The sequence below is a fragment of the Cherax quadricarinatus genome, chromosome 23, assembly GCF_038502225.1.
Source record: "Cherax quadricarinatus isolate ZL_2023a chromosome 23, ASM3850222v1, whole genome shotgun sequence".
NCBI classification, from domain to species: Eukaryota; Metazoa; Arthropoda; class Malacostraca; order Decapoda; family Parastacidae; genus Cherax; species Cherax quadricarinatus.
The window spans coordinates 33,586,549-33,601,462 of record NC_091314.1 but is presented as its reverse complement, the minus strand read 5'-3'; the positions used below and the strand labels follow the sequence as shown (position 1 = coordinate 33,601,462).

Here is a 14,914-nt window from a genome sequence, read left to right as displayed (position 1 = left end):
TGCTAATTTCTAGTGATTTGTTAAAGAGTAATGAAATAGCAGACGAAAGAACATGAGCTGCTCGTTTGTACAATAATGGTGGGACTTGAGCCAGATTTCCTGATTTGCTTTTAAATGATTTAATAATTGTGGTGACTTCAGTGGGCTCGGTTGGTGCAAGATTGAAAGAGGTTGGGAAATTCCTGTCTTAAGTAATCACTTGCTTGGGCATTGGCACCTGGGATTTTACTGGTGAGATTTGATCCTATGGATGAGAAAAGTAATTTATCTTGTTAACTATCAGTAGGCTATAGTTGTTCATAACTCAGATGTTCATAACGAGGAGCCCCTGTAAGTCTTTCTCTGCTGGAAAGAGGTTGTATGAATGCACATTATATTGTGATAACATTTGCAAAGTGTATATTTATGTATATATAGAGTATATTCGAAGAGTTTGATGCTACATCCTTGAATAATAATTTGTTGAAATTTTACCCCTTGTCTTAATTTACTGAAAAATGCTTTATATATTCAGTATTATATTATTGTTTTTTAACATGTTACATTGAGTGAGTAGAGGTTTAAAGAAAGTACCATACAGTATTTTCTTTGTTTAGTGATGTCTTCCGATATTGAACAGTCCCATTATATTTTGCAGGTACGGTTTAGTGAGCGCCGAAATTTTCGGGAGCAAGAAGAGAAAATCCGTTTAGTATTTGACAACCTAACCCAGCTGGACCATCCCAACATCGTTAAACTACACAAATACTGGATTGACAGTAAAAACGACAAACCTAGGGTGTGTATCATTTTATTTTTTGTTTCTCACTTTCTGTACAGTGAAACTTGTTATACATCTGATTACATTGTACCCAAGCTCCTGTCGGATGCAAATAACATGACTTTCACTACCATGGACTTTTTTGCCATATACAATTTTTTTTATTTATAGGTATTTGTATACTTTTTTGTAAAATGTGGTATAGTCTGGGCTTGATGGCTCAGGAGAAGATGGAAAGCGTGGGGACGATTTAAAGGTTTTTTAAGAAAACTTTTTTTTTTTTTTTAGTGAGAGAGAAGGAGAGAGAAACCATCTTCTTTAAGTGATGTATACCAATAACCTGTTAACATGTCAGTCAGATTTTGTCTTCATACAATTACTGTATTGAAAATGTCAAAACCCTTCCAACCTGTTTCGTTAATTGATGTTGGGGTTTCCTCATGAGAATCATTATGGACAATCATTTAAGCTTTAACAAGGTCACTGAGAGCATCATCAGTAAAATATTGTGTAGCTTCAACAAGAAACTACACAGATTCTTGGATTGCATAGTTTCTTGAACCCTTCCTATTTTAGGGCATTCTTTTTTTTTTTCTTAAAATTTATAGAAGTAAAATTCCTTAATTGGCTTCTTTAATATTCACTATTTTCAGCTTGTTAGGCAATACAGCCTGCCTTCCTTATCCCTTTCAGGGTTTCGGCCATACTAGTATGGCTTACGCCCCAGGGTTTTTGACGTACTAGTACGCCTGAATTCTAGCGCCCTCAAATCTAGTGAGAGAAAGCTGGTAGGCCTACATATGAAAGAATGGGTCTATGTGGTTAGTGTGTGCAGTATAAAAAAAATCCTGCAGCACAGTGTGTAATGAGAAAAAAAACTTTGTCTGTGTTTTTGGATTAAAACAGCAACTTTGCACTGTATTTTCGTATGGTATTTATTGTTGTATTCTAGTTTTCCTGGTCTCATTTTATAGAATGGAAGACATATTACAAAAATTGAGATGATTTTGACTGGTTTTACAATGAAAAGTACCTTGAAATTGAGCTCAGAGTAGCAGAAATGTTCGATTTTTACCAAAGTTCAAAAGTAAGCAAATCATGCCAAGCATCCAATACAGGTCAACTGGTGAGTGTAATGTTCTTTCACAAGTGCGCTGATATTACTTATACCATTTCTACACTAATGCAGTAGTCTGCATAACAGTAAATCTTCTATTTTTTGTAAGAATAAAAATGGAAAGCCAAAGAAATATAAGAGGGGCCTGGGGATGTGACTAACGAACAGAGAACTTGTTATTTTAGTGCCAGGAATGTCTTTCTTGTTTATTCTGGACCCTATTCGGAAATTGGCATCTTTTGAAATTTGTGTGAAATTGGCAAAATTGCTAAATTATGACCACTTTATTGGATAGTTGAAATCGGTAAATGGGTGGTTTCTTGTACTCATTCGATAGAAAAAATGGAGTTCTAGCGAAATAGTTATGATTTTTGTCAACTAGTACACTGGAATTGTCCGAAAATAGGGCTTAAATTGGGCAAAATCCCCGCTGCATAAACATCGTCGAGACCACTAACTTCGCGAGAGCATAATTCCGTAAATTTTCCATCAAATTTCATACTTTTGGTGTCATTATGATCGGGAAAAGATTCTCTATCTTTTCATGAGAAAAAATAATTTTTTTTTTTTAAATTTGGGGACTCTGAGAACAAGTCTCGGAGAGGGCCTGGGGACCCTGAAAGGGTTAATATGTAGATAAGTAGTTAGGCATCTTTAGTCTGAGAATAAAGATGCAGTGGAACCTCTACTTGCGAGTGCATCCACGTGCAAGTTTTTCCAGATACGAGCAGTCGCTCAGTTGATATTTTGCTTCCAGACGTGAGCGAAATTTCCAGATGCGAGCAGGCCTCAAGGGAGGTTTCTTGATACTGGTGAGGGGCTCTTGCTCTTGAACTAGGGAATTGAATCTCAGTTGTTAGTTGGACTATCTTATTGAAACTTGGGCAATGTATTTTGGAAAGATGCTTTTTAACGCACACCAAAAGTGAAAGAAATCGGACCATAAATAACAGAGTTCACTTCTCAGCTATTAGCCTCCCCTTAGCAGTATATTTTCATAGGGTTTTTATGGTTGTATTCTCGTTTTTTGGTCTCATTTGATAGAATGGAAGATATCCTACAGAAGTAGATATGATTTTGATTAGTTTCATGACGGAAAGTACTTTGAAATTGAGCTCAAAGTGGCAGAAATGTTCGATTCTTTGGCGATGTTCAAGAGTAAACAAATGATGTCACCATCCAATACCTGTCTGATTGGCACTGCCCCTCAACCTTCACATATTGGAAAACTCTTCAACACACTAGCAAAAGTGGGAGCAGACATCATGAGGTAGCAGTGGCAGACATCTTGAAGCAGCAGTGGCAGACCTTGTTTTACCCTATTCTATAAGTGAGTTTCCAAATGCCACCATGAGATGGCAGTTCACTCCACTCGCCGTGGAGGGAATTCTCGTGTTTTCCTTACAATTCGTGCAGTTATTTTGTGAAATTTCTTGTTTCTAACCATGGGTCCTAAGAAAGCAAGTGCAAAGGACAGTGCTGAGAAGAAAAAGAGGATGTTTTCCATGGAATTAAAGCAGGAAATCATAGATAAACAAACTAGGTGGAGGGTTAAGGACTTGGCCAGGCAGTACCAGCATACCACTTTAATGATGTGTACAATACTAAAGCAGAAGGAGTCAGTGACAGTGTGTAGCAATTAAGTGTAGCATTAAGAGTGTAGCAATTATAAGTCACACTGTCTGACATTTTTTGAGTTATCCTAGGTTCTCTACACATGTAGTCAGGAGCAGGAATGGCCACTTTGGTGGCCCTATAAACCCCAACAGCAGCAATGGCTGCTGTCACCACCACTAGCCACATACGTAATGACACGTATTTTATTCATTCTAGTGTATGTATCATGTTTCTATATTGTTAATATTGTTTATTATGTCACAATAGATGAATTGTGATAGATAAATAAGCCGTAGAATTGATATTAGGGAAATTATTGAAGTATTTTGTTGTGCCTGGAATTCCACTGTAACGAATTAATTCCATTTCAATTAATTTAACCCTTAAACTGTCCAAACGTAGATCTACGTCCACATGCGGGGGGCTCAGAACGTAGATCTACTTTTTTTTTTACATGCTTTCAAATGGGGAAAATCAAGGTCAGAGCGCTACGCACGTGAACGTAGATCTACGTTTGGACAGTTTAAGGGTTAAATGAGGAAAATTGACTCTGCAAACGAGCAAATCCAGATGCTAGCAAGATCACGGAATGGATTAAACTCGTAAGTAGAGGTTCCACTGTACCTAACTACTGCACATGTCCTTACCGACTTGTAGGTACATTATAACATTGCTATATTGATCCTAGTATGTACCAGTACTGCTTCTTTAACTCTTAACAAAGCATAGTGTTGCATAATTAAAAGTCATTAACCCTTTGACTGTTTACGCCGTATAAATACGTCTTATGTGCCACTGTTTCTGACGTATTTATACGCATAAATTCTAGCGGCTTCAAATCAAGCGGGAAAGACCTGGTAGGCCTACATGAGAGAGAATGGGTCTCAGTGGTGGGTGTGCACCCTGTGAAAAAAATCTGGGACTCAGCGGTGCATTGTGGGAACGCCATCTTGGTAGTCCATTTTCACCATGCCTCGCGGTAAGAAGTATCTCGCTCCTCGGCGGATTGGAGGTCTTTTGTTCCCAAGTGATAGCTCTACCAGCGATAAAAATGTCAGTGACAGTGAATTCCAGGGTTTTGAAGTGAGTGTGACCGAAAAAAGTGCCCAGGATAACGTAATTAGTGATGAAAACCCAGATGACCCACAACCTTCCACCTCTGGTGCTGGGCCAGCTTGTTCACATTCACGTTCACCTGTACCAGGACGTAAGACGAAACTATTTGGTCGTGTACAAGACCCAGATGTTAGCAGTGAATGTGATAGTGATTTCAAGGTTATTGAAAGCAGTTCTGGTTGTGACAGTGAGGGTGAATATTCCCCAGTGAAGTGGCAGTATGTACGACGTAGCATGCGGTCTGGTAGTGTTTCATATGCTGTTCCAAGGGGAAGGAGAAACTCTGGGAGCATATCCCCTGGCCCTGCACCATGACCTGATAGTGAAGATGATGATATTGTTACGATGGGTATGAATGATGTGAGTGAGGCAGCAGGCAGTGGTGGTGATAGTGATGGTGGCACGACCCACGTGGCACCAGCAGCGGGCCACACTACTACCCACGCTGCTGACTCTGCACAACAACAACCAGCCTCACCCAACCCCACACTCCCACAACCTACACAACCACAACCTGCACAACCACAACCACGTTACAATATCGAGAACCCACCAGCAGACCGCATCTTGGATTGGCAGGAAGGTGACGAGTTTGTTCCCAGTCCCCATGACTTTGATGAAACACAAAGTGGAATAAAGCCATCATGTCCACTTGGGAACAATGCTAGTGAACTGCAATGCTTTGAGTTATTCTTCGATGAACCCCTGATGGACATCATTGTCAGGGAAACCAACACATACTATGAATACACCATGGCAAATACAATTCTCTCGCCAAGATCACGGCTACACCAGTGGAAGGAGACAACTGTGGCAGAGATGTACCTGTTTTTTGCCACAATAATGCTTATGCCACATGTGTATAAGCACACTGTCACCACATACTGGGCAACAGAACACCTGATTTCAACTCCAGGTTTTAGTGACATTACAGTGGACCCCCGCATACCGATTTTAATCCGTGCAAGAGGGCTCATTGGTATGCGAAATAATCGGTATGCGAATGAATTTTCCCCATAAGAAATAATGGAAATCAAATTAATCCGTGCAAGACACCCAAAAGTATGAAAAAAAATTTTTACCACATGAAATGTTAATTTTAATACACACAAACTGAAAAAGGCATGCACAATTACATGACACTTACTTTTATTGAAGATCTGGTGATGATTGATGGGATGGGAGGAGGGGAGAGAGAGTGTTAGTGTTTAGAAGGGTAATCCCCTTCCATTAAGACTTGAGGTGTCGAGTCCTTTTCTGGGGTTACTTCCCTTCTTCTTTTAATGCCACTAGGACCAGCTTCAGAGTCACTGGACTTCTTTCGCACAACATATCTGTCCATAGTGGCCTGTACCTCTCGTTCCTTTATGACTTCCCTAAAGTGTTTCACAACATTGTCAGTGTACAGGTTGCCAACACGGCTTGCAATAGCTGTGTGAGGGTGATTTTCATCCATGAAGGTTTGCACTTCAAGCCACTTTGCACAGATTTCCTTAATCTTTGTAGTAGGCAACTTCTTCAATTTCTCTCTCCGCTCCTCTGAACCAGTTTCCTCAGGTCTGGCCTCTTGTTGTTGAAGTTGATCTATCAGCTCATCAGTGGTTAGTTCTTCATTGTCCTCCTCCACCAACTCTTCCACATCCTCCCCACTAACCTCCAACCCCAAGGACTTTCCCAATGCCACAATGGATTCCTCAACTGGCATAATCCTCTCAGGGTTAGCCTCAAACCCTTCAAAATCCCTTTTGTCTACACATTCTGGCCACAGTTTCTTCCAAGCAGAGTTCAAGGTCTTCTTAGTCACTCCCTCCCAAGCCTTACCTATAAGGTTTACACAATTGAGGATATTAAAGTGCTCTCTCCAAAAATCTCTTAGAGTCAGTTGAGTTTCTGAGGTCACTACAAAGCACCTTTCAAACAGAGCTTTTGTGTACAGTTTTTTGAAGTTTGCAATAACCTGCTGGTCCATGGGCTGCAGGAGAGGAGTGGTATTAGGAGGCAAAAACTTCACCTTAATGAATTTCATGTCCCCATAAAGTCACTCTGCCACGTCTGTAGGATGACCAGGGGCATTGTCTAACACCAGGAGGCACTTAAGTTCTAATTTCTTTTCAGTTAGGTAATCTTTGACATTGGGGGCAAATGCATGGTGTAACCAGTCATAGAAAAAGTCCCTAGTGACCCATGCCTTACTGTTTGCCCTCCACAGCACACACAAATTCTCCTTGAGGACATTCTTTTGCCTGAACGGTCTGGGAGTTTCAGAGTGATACACTAATAAAGGCTTCACTTTGCAATCACCAGTAGCATTGGAACACATCAACAAAGTAAGCCTGTCTTTCATAGGCTTATGTCCTGGGAGTGCCTTTTCCTCCTGAGTAATATAGGTCCTGCTTGGCATTTTCTTCCAAAACAGGCCTGTTTCATCACAATTAAACACTTGTTCAGGTTTCAGTCCTTCACTGTCTATGTACTTCTTGAATTCCTGCACATATTTTTCAGCTGCTTTGTGGTCCGAACTGGCAGCCTCACCATGCCTTATCACACTATGTATGCCACTACGCTTCTTAAATCTCTCAAACCAACCTTTGCTGGCCTTAAATTCACTCACATCAGCACTAGTTGCAGGCATTTTTTTAATTAAATCCTCATGCAACTTCCTAGCCTTTTCGATTATGATCGCTTGAGAGACGCTATCTCCTGCTAGCTGTTTTTCATTTATCCACACCAATAAGAGTCTCTCAACATCTTCCATCACTTGCGATCTTTGTTTCGAAAACACAGTTAAACCTTTGGCAAGAACAGCTTCCTTGATTGCCTTTCTGGTGCCCACAATAGTAGTGATGGTTGATTGGGGTTTCTTGTACAACCTGGCCAGGTCGGCGATATGCACTCCACTTTCATACTTATCAATGATCTCTTTCTTCATTTCTATTGGAATTCTCACCCTTATTGCTGTAGGATTGGCACTAGAAGCTTTCTTGGGGCCCATGGTCACTTATTTTCCAGATAAAGCACCGAAAACACTGTAATAATACGAAATATTCCGATTGTATGCTTGGATGTTACCGCGGAGGCTGGCTGGTAAACAATGGCACGGGCGGCACATGTGAGGCTGGCTGAGGGCGCACATTGGACGCGTCTCGGACGAACATCGGTGAGCGGGTTTTTAAGCGGTATGCGAGGCAAAATTTTTGCGATTAAAGCAAGCGGTATGCGGATTAATCGTTATGTGATGCCAACGGTATGCGGGGGTCCACTGTATAGGTGTCAATCGTTTCTTGATACTGTTACGTATGTTACACTTTTCAGACAAAACCAGGCCTGACAGAGCCGACAGGTTATATAAGATCTGAAATGTGTTTATGTACATGAAACAGAAGTGCTGCATGTATTTTTATCCCTTCAAGAAGCTTGTTATTGACGAGTCCTTGATTTTATTCAAAGGAAGACTCTCATTCAAGCAATATATACCAAGCAAGAGGAAACGCTTTTGTATAAAGTTATTTGTACTGTGTGATTGCAGAAGTGGTCTAGTTTTGGTTATCATTGTGTACACTGGCAGTAATACTTGAGAGATACCATGAAGTTATTGAGTATCTCTGGTGATGTCGTTATAACAATGATGGAACCATATCTTGGTAAGGGGCATATGTTCTTTACTGATAACTGGTACACAAGCCCCTTACTCAGTGATTTCTTGCAAGTGAACTTGACAGATGTGTGTGGCACAGTGCGTGGTAATCGTAAACATATGCCAAGGTTCAACACTGGCACTTGCAGAGGTGAGGTGCAAGCCTTTCCTGCCAATGACATCATGGCATTTCGGTGGCATGACAAACGTGATGTCACATTGTTGACATCAGTTCACCGAAACGAAATGGCACACAGTGGCAGGCACAACAGAGAGACCAATGAACCCATTCTAAAGCCTGCAGCTGTCATGGACTACAACCTCAATATGCGCTTAGTGGACAAATGTGACATGCAGATTGGGTTTGCTGATTGTGTACGCAAGAGTTGTAAGTGGTATGTAAAACTTTTTTTCCATCTTGTTGATATCTCCATGCTAAATGCTTGTAACATATACAAGTTGAGGACCAACAAAGCGCCAAAATATGGTGAATTTTGTTTGTCAGTAATCAGACAAATAATCGCAGAGTACCAAGGAGCAACACCTGCAATAGACCAGTGCCCACGAAATTACCAACGCATGCCATCTCGTTTCAGGCCTGGTGATCACTACCCCATACAACTGCTTCCTACTGCTGCCAAGAAAAATGCTCAGAAGAGGTGTTATGTATGTACACGTACCACAAAACGCCCACAAACACGCAGAGACACTCATTTTATGTGTGAGGAGTGTCAAGTACCACTCTGCATATACCCATGTTTCAAAGAGTTCCACAAGCTGCAGCAGTTCTAGGAATGTGTTCAGTGACTGTACATATGTATATATATTATGGAACAATAGTAATAAACATTGTTTTGTATTGTTTGTTTGTGTAAACAAATTTTATACACAAACTAATAGTGATAAAGTTTGTTCAGTTATTGTGTTGTAAACAATGAGTGTATATTTGAGCAATGCACCTTATATTGGTCTCATAGGCCACATAAGTTACTTGGAAAAGAAAAATATTGGGAAATACAAGAAACTTTTGAATTAGAGTAAATAAAAGAATACTGGGTGGGCGGCAGTCGCCGCTGTTGCCGTACGCACCTCACTTTCTGCCAACTTTTCGGCTCTATATCTCAGTAAGTACTGATGGCAAAAAAAAATTTTTAGGCTTAAAACACTCAGTAAAATAATCCTAACATTTTCATAAGAATTTTTTTTTTTTTTTTGAATATTTTGCGACATAGAATGACAGTTTCAGAAAGGGGCCTGCGACAGTCAAAGGGTTAAGGGATGCAATAATTTTTCTTGCTAAAACCCACATGACATTAGTTACATTCATGTTGACTGGACAAAAATAAACTTGCAGTAGTTAGTTTCTTTCCAGATACAGTGGTACCTCGAATTTTGAGCAACTCCCAACTCAGACAGTTATGTAAGTGTATCTTTGTAAGTGCTTTTGTAAGTGTATTTTTGGGGTCTGAAACGGACTAATCTAATTTATATTATTCCATATGGGAACAAATTCATTCGGTAATGGCACTCGAACAGCATTTTGGAACGAATTATGGCTGAAATTCGGGGTACCACTGTATTGTAGATTCTAAGAATATCATATAATGTAGGGTGATGGTTAATATTGAGACATAACAGTTTACACTTAGACAAGGATATGTCAGTACAGTGTAGTAAAAGATTTATATATTTTCTTTTCTGAATTTGTGGATATTAGGGTGTGCACAGGTAAGGTATGAGGATGTAGTTAGTTGTGCATAGTTGGTTGTCATATGAAAGATAGGTTCAAAGTGAGTCCAGTATTGTCATTGTTATGCAGAAATAACAGTGGTAGAAGTAATATATTTGTCATAACATTTGTATCACATTTTATTTATTATTTTACAAACAGGCAAATAGGAGTGAATGGAGACAAATGGTTTTTAATACTTGACGTGCTGTTGGAGTGTGAGCAAAGTAACATTTATGAAGGGATTCAGGGAAACCGGCAGGCCGGACTTTATGGGAAGTACAGTGCCTGCACTCTGAAGGAGGGGTGTTAATGTTGCAGTTTAAAAACTGTAGTGTAAAGCACCCTTCTGGCAAGACAGTGATGGAGTGAATGATGGTGAAAGTTTTTCTTTTTCGGGCCACCCTGCCTTGGTGGGAATCGGCCGGTGTGATAATAAAAAAAAAAAATAAAATAACAGTTTACACTGTACAGTACAGTGTAGTATTTATATATTTTCTTTAATTTGTTATTAACAGGTAATATTGTAGTTAGTTGTGCATAGTTGGTTGTATATTATTAAAGTGGTCCAGTATTGTCATTGTTATGCAGAAATAACAGTGGTAGAAGTAATATATTTGTCATAACATTTGTATCATTTTATTTATTATTTTACAAACAAAATGCAGTTTATGAAAATATGCAGTTTATATTAAAAAAATATTTTGAGAGTACAGTACTTAAGTGTAGGAATAGACTTACTGTAATCTCCCAGTATTCTTGAGGGATGCATGCCTAGAAAAACTCGCACATGGTAAATTTGTGGATGCTGAATACTATATACTGTATTGATGCAAGAATAAGGAACAAACTTTTTGAACTCCCTGTGACCTATCTAACACAGTCAGAATAAAATAAATCATTGGTCACAAGAGACCATGAAGGAAACTATCAAATTAAACAGTAGAAATCAGAGGCAAATGCAATGTGTGTAGCTTTCATAGACCCATATTAAAGATTACTTTGATAGTGAAGTGAGGATACTGTACCTGGGTACAATCCATAGAGATGCAACTAGAAAAGCAGACTGTGAGGAAGAGTTGGTCTGCATTTGCACTGAGCTACTTAATACCACAAATAATGCATGTAATCTAAGTTTTGGCAGTAAAAATAAAATTTATTATTGTTTTATATAAATAACTAGATAAAAGTTCCCAGCAGGTTGAAGATCACCTATTTAAAATAGAATACAGGTTGGCCATCACTAATCCGGCATCATTGGGACCTGTAGTGTGCCGGATTAGTGAGTTTGCTGGATTACAGAGTGGTTAGGTTAGAATTCACTTACTTAACCTATCAGTAGAGACTCTTTCTGCTACATCTTCGTCATTTTCATCACTGCTATGGATTTACAACCATCTGCACAATTTCTGAGTCAGTATAATGATGAAATTTGAGTCAGTGTAACGATTTAAGTTAGTATTATGATGAAATTTGAAATTATGCTAGCCGAAATTAGTGCCGGATTACTGATGGAACCGGATAACTGATTGCTGGATTAGTGATGGCCGACCTGTACTGCCTTGCAAGTCTTTCAGACTTGCTCCCAAACATGCTGCTATTTGGAGATTTCAATTTAAGATGATTAAAATGGACGATTATAGCAAATGTTACAACAAAGGGAATTTACTGACCCCTAGCTGTCTTTAAGAGAGAACCTGATAAATTCCTCAAAGTAGTTCCCTATCAGCCAGATTGTAGTGCATATGGTGGACTGCATGCAACTAGTGCCAACAGCCTTTTTGATTGAGTCATCAACTGGGTAACTTCTGGGACTGCACCATGGGAACAGTGAATCCTGGAGTTGTCAGCATTTGAACTAAAATACATACAATAGTAGTCCAGATATCCATCATGGGTGTTGCCTGCCTCAATTCACAAATTTGGGTGCTTTGTAAACTTCAATTTTTTTAAATTAGACATTTGGCCCAAAGAAGTAGGGAAATAAACTATGTATCCTGCCTACATAAATATGCAAACATAATTCTAAATTTGTTTTTTCTGTGATGCTTCGTTCAGTTGATATTTTTCATTAATAGCAAGTGCATCAGAAATGGTACATGGAAGCACTGTACAGCATCCAGATGTTACAGAGAGAAGAGTTGCTAGATGAATTTTAGGTGAAGTGAACATCATTATCCCCTGATATACAAACTTAGTTCATGGGTCATGGGCAGTAGAATATGCAGTATAACAATGTTCATTGATTAGGAGACTTCAGAGATGCAAACTCGTGGATACTGAGGGATTACAGGCCTTAATTTTTTGTTCCTTTTCAACTGCTATGCTTATGATATTTTCATTTCAGGTTGTCTTCATAACAGAATATATGTCTTCAGGGTCACTCAAAAAATTTCTGAAGTTAACCAAAAAAAATGTAAAGAAGCTACCACTACAGTCTTGGAAACGCTGGTGCACACAGATCCTCTCAGCTCTCAGGTATGTTACTGTGACACACTACTCTCCTGGCTCAGGCTAGCAGCTAGATAGTCACCAGGCTTGACCATTGGTTACTGAAGGCCCCAGGTTATGTACACAGTCCTCAACCTAAACTAAAAGAGTAGAACTTATTGATTGGAGTGCGAGCTGAATTAGTGGATGTTGTTCATAGAAAAGATTGCTGCAAGATATTGTTTTGAATATGCTTGTATGTACATATGTATTCATTTTATATTGAACTGATGCCATTATTGTACAATATCTTTAAGTTCTCTCTTATTTGTTGTTGTTGAGAACGACAGTTAATACATTACGGCAGCTTTCCCTTAATACAAGTCCTCTGGCACATGCAGGACTCATTCCCTCGTATCATTAACCCAGTTTGAGTTTTCCTCCAAGTTTCTCCCTGGTAACAGAGGCTGTGTGGCCCCGGCAGTCTGGCAGGCCAGCAGCCCATGAGCTGGCGGGGCCACAGGAGGAGGAGGAGGAGTCCTGTGGCGTGCGAGGCCAGGAGTTTCCCTCACCCACCATGTCAGTCCTCACTCTGGTGTCTCACACGCTGTGTTGTTGGCCTCTCTTCAGGCCGGTCATTGCCTGATCACAGGGGTCAGGTGGTGTGTGCTGTTATTAACCATGAACTACTGCAGGGCACATTGTGTGAGCCTGACCATAGTTGGGACAATGAGTGGGTGATGTGGAGTGTCTCCCAGGCAAGGCTATGATGGATCTGCTGCAAAAGCCTACCTGGGAGGCCTATTACCATTCACTATTATATTTGTTACAGTTACTTGCATTCGTGCTCCCCCCCTATCATCCACGGCAACCTCACCACCGACACCATATTTATCCAGCACAACGGCCTCGTCAAGATTGGCTCAGGTAAAGTTATTTACCAAATACTTTTTGGTTGATGTAGTTTTAAGGTACTAGACAGTAAGGATTATTTTCTCAAGAAAATAGTGGCTTGAGATGGGTGCTACCCGAAGTTGAAACTTGAGAGTATATTACATAAAAGCTGTGATGTGACTTGGGACTTTGTGTTTGGGTTTTGCTTGTTCTGGCAGAATTGTCATGCATGTAATGTCATTGTCAAGGGTGTGACCCAGAGTCCATGAGTGTAGTTATGTCCCTCATTTGTCCGTCACTTGATTTATCCCATAACAGCATCTGCAGATTTGCAGTGCTGTTTAGTCATCAGCATTCTGCGTCACAGCATCGTTCACACAGGGACTAACCAGGGGAATGTGAGCGTGGCTGTGATTGAGTCTGGCTGATGGGGGGGCGGTAAGCTGGGGGTGGCCTCAGTGCATCCTGGTTGCTTGGAACAGGACACCCACATTGGTAAGTCTGGGCAAATGTTTCCCCTTAGACAACTAGGGTGTGTTCTGATACATCAACAGCTCACCGAACACTGAGGGTTGCGCTTCTCAAGTCACGGAAGGAAGGAAAAACTGACAAAGGTCCTATTTTGCAGTGGCACCGGATCAGATACACTCCCACGTCAAAACCTGCAGAGATGACATGAAGAACATGCACTTCATAGCCCCAGAATATGGAAGTAGGTAGTATTTAATTCATTGAAATTATTTTTAATACTGAGCTCTATTTAGTTTTTTAATTGCCACACATTATTAATATATGTGTGTGTGTTGTGTTGCATTGTGTGTGTTGTGTTTACTTGCTTGTGTGTTTGCCATTTTATGGTTGCAGGGATTGATTCTTAGCTCTTGACCCTGCCTCTCAACTTTCTTGCCATATTTATTCTCCCAGCCTCATGCACCCTATTTTACCTACTTTTGAAACTATGTATGGAGTCTACTTCTGTCACTTCTTTATCAAGGTCATTCTACTTCTAAACCTTCCTGAGACTGAAGAAATACAGTGGACCCCACCTTACGATATTAATCCGTTCCTGAGAGCTCATTGTAAGTCGAAATTATCGTAATCGAATTAATTTTCCCCATAAGAAATAATGGAAATCAAATTAATCCATGCAAGACACCCCAAAGTATGAAAAAAAATTTTTTTACCACATGAAATATTAATTTTAATACACACAAACTGAAGACATGCAAAGTTACTATTCTACTAAGAATAGAATACATGACACTTACCTTTATTGAAGATCTGATGATGATTGATGGGATGGGAGGAGGGGAGAGTGTGGAAGTTATTGTTTAGAAGGGCAATCCCCTTCCATTAGGACTTGAGGTAGCAAGTCCTATTCCGGGGTTACTTCCCTTCTTCTTTTAATGCCACTAGGACCAGCTTGAGAGTCACTGGACCTCTGTCGCACAACAAATCTGTCCATAGAGGTCTGTACCTCCCGTTCCTTTAAGATTTGCCAAAAATGGGCCACAACATTGTCATTGTAATAGTCACCAGCACGGCTTGCAATAGCTGTGTTATGGTGATTTTCATCCATAAAGGTTTGCAGTTCAACCCACTTTGCACACATTTCCT

The 14,914-nt window shown here is 40.0% G+C and overlaps 1 protein-coding gene across 1 annotated transcript in view; it reads left to right on the top strand.

Moving 5' to 3' along the window:
- The first annotated feature begins 560 nt into the window (after positions 1 to 560).
- LOC128685711 (nuclear receptor-binding protein homolog) overlaps positions 561 to 14,914 on the top strand; it is a 157,413-nt gene continuing 143,059 nt past the window's right edge. Inside the window, exons 1-4 of the mRNA XM_070088064.1 lie at positions 561 to 778; positions 12,321 to 12,451; positions 13,236 to 13,330; positions 13,926 to 14,009. Of these exons, the coding sequence (XP_069944165.1) occupies positions 599 to 778; positions 12,321 to 12,451; positions 13,236 to 13,330; positions 13,926 to 14,009 (490 nt within the window). The 5' untranslated portion in view covers positions 561 to 598. The remainder of the gene's footprint in view (positions 779 to 12,320; positions 12,452 to 13,235; positions 13,331 to 13,925; positions 14,010 to 14,914) is intronic.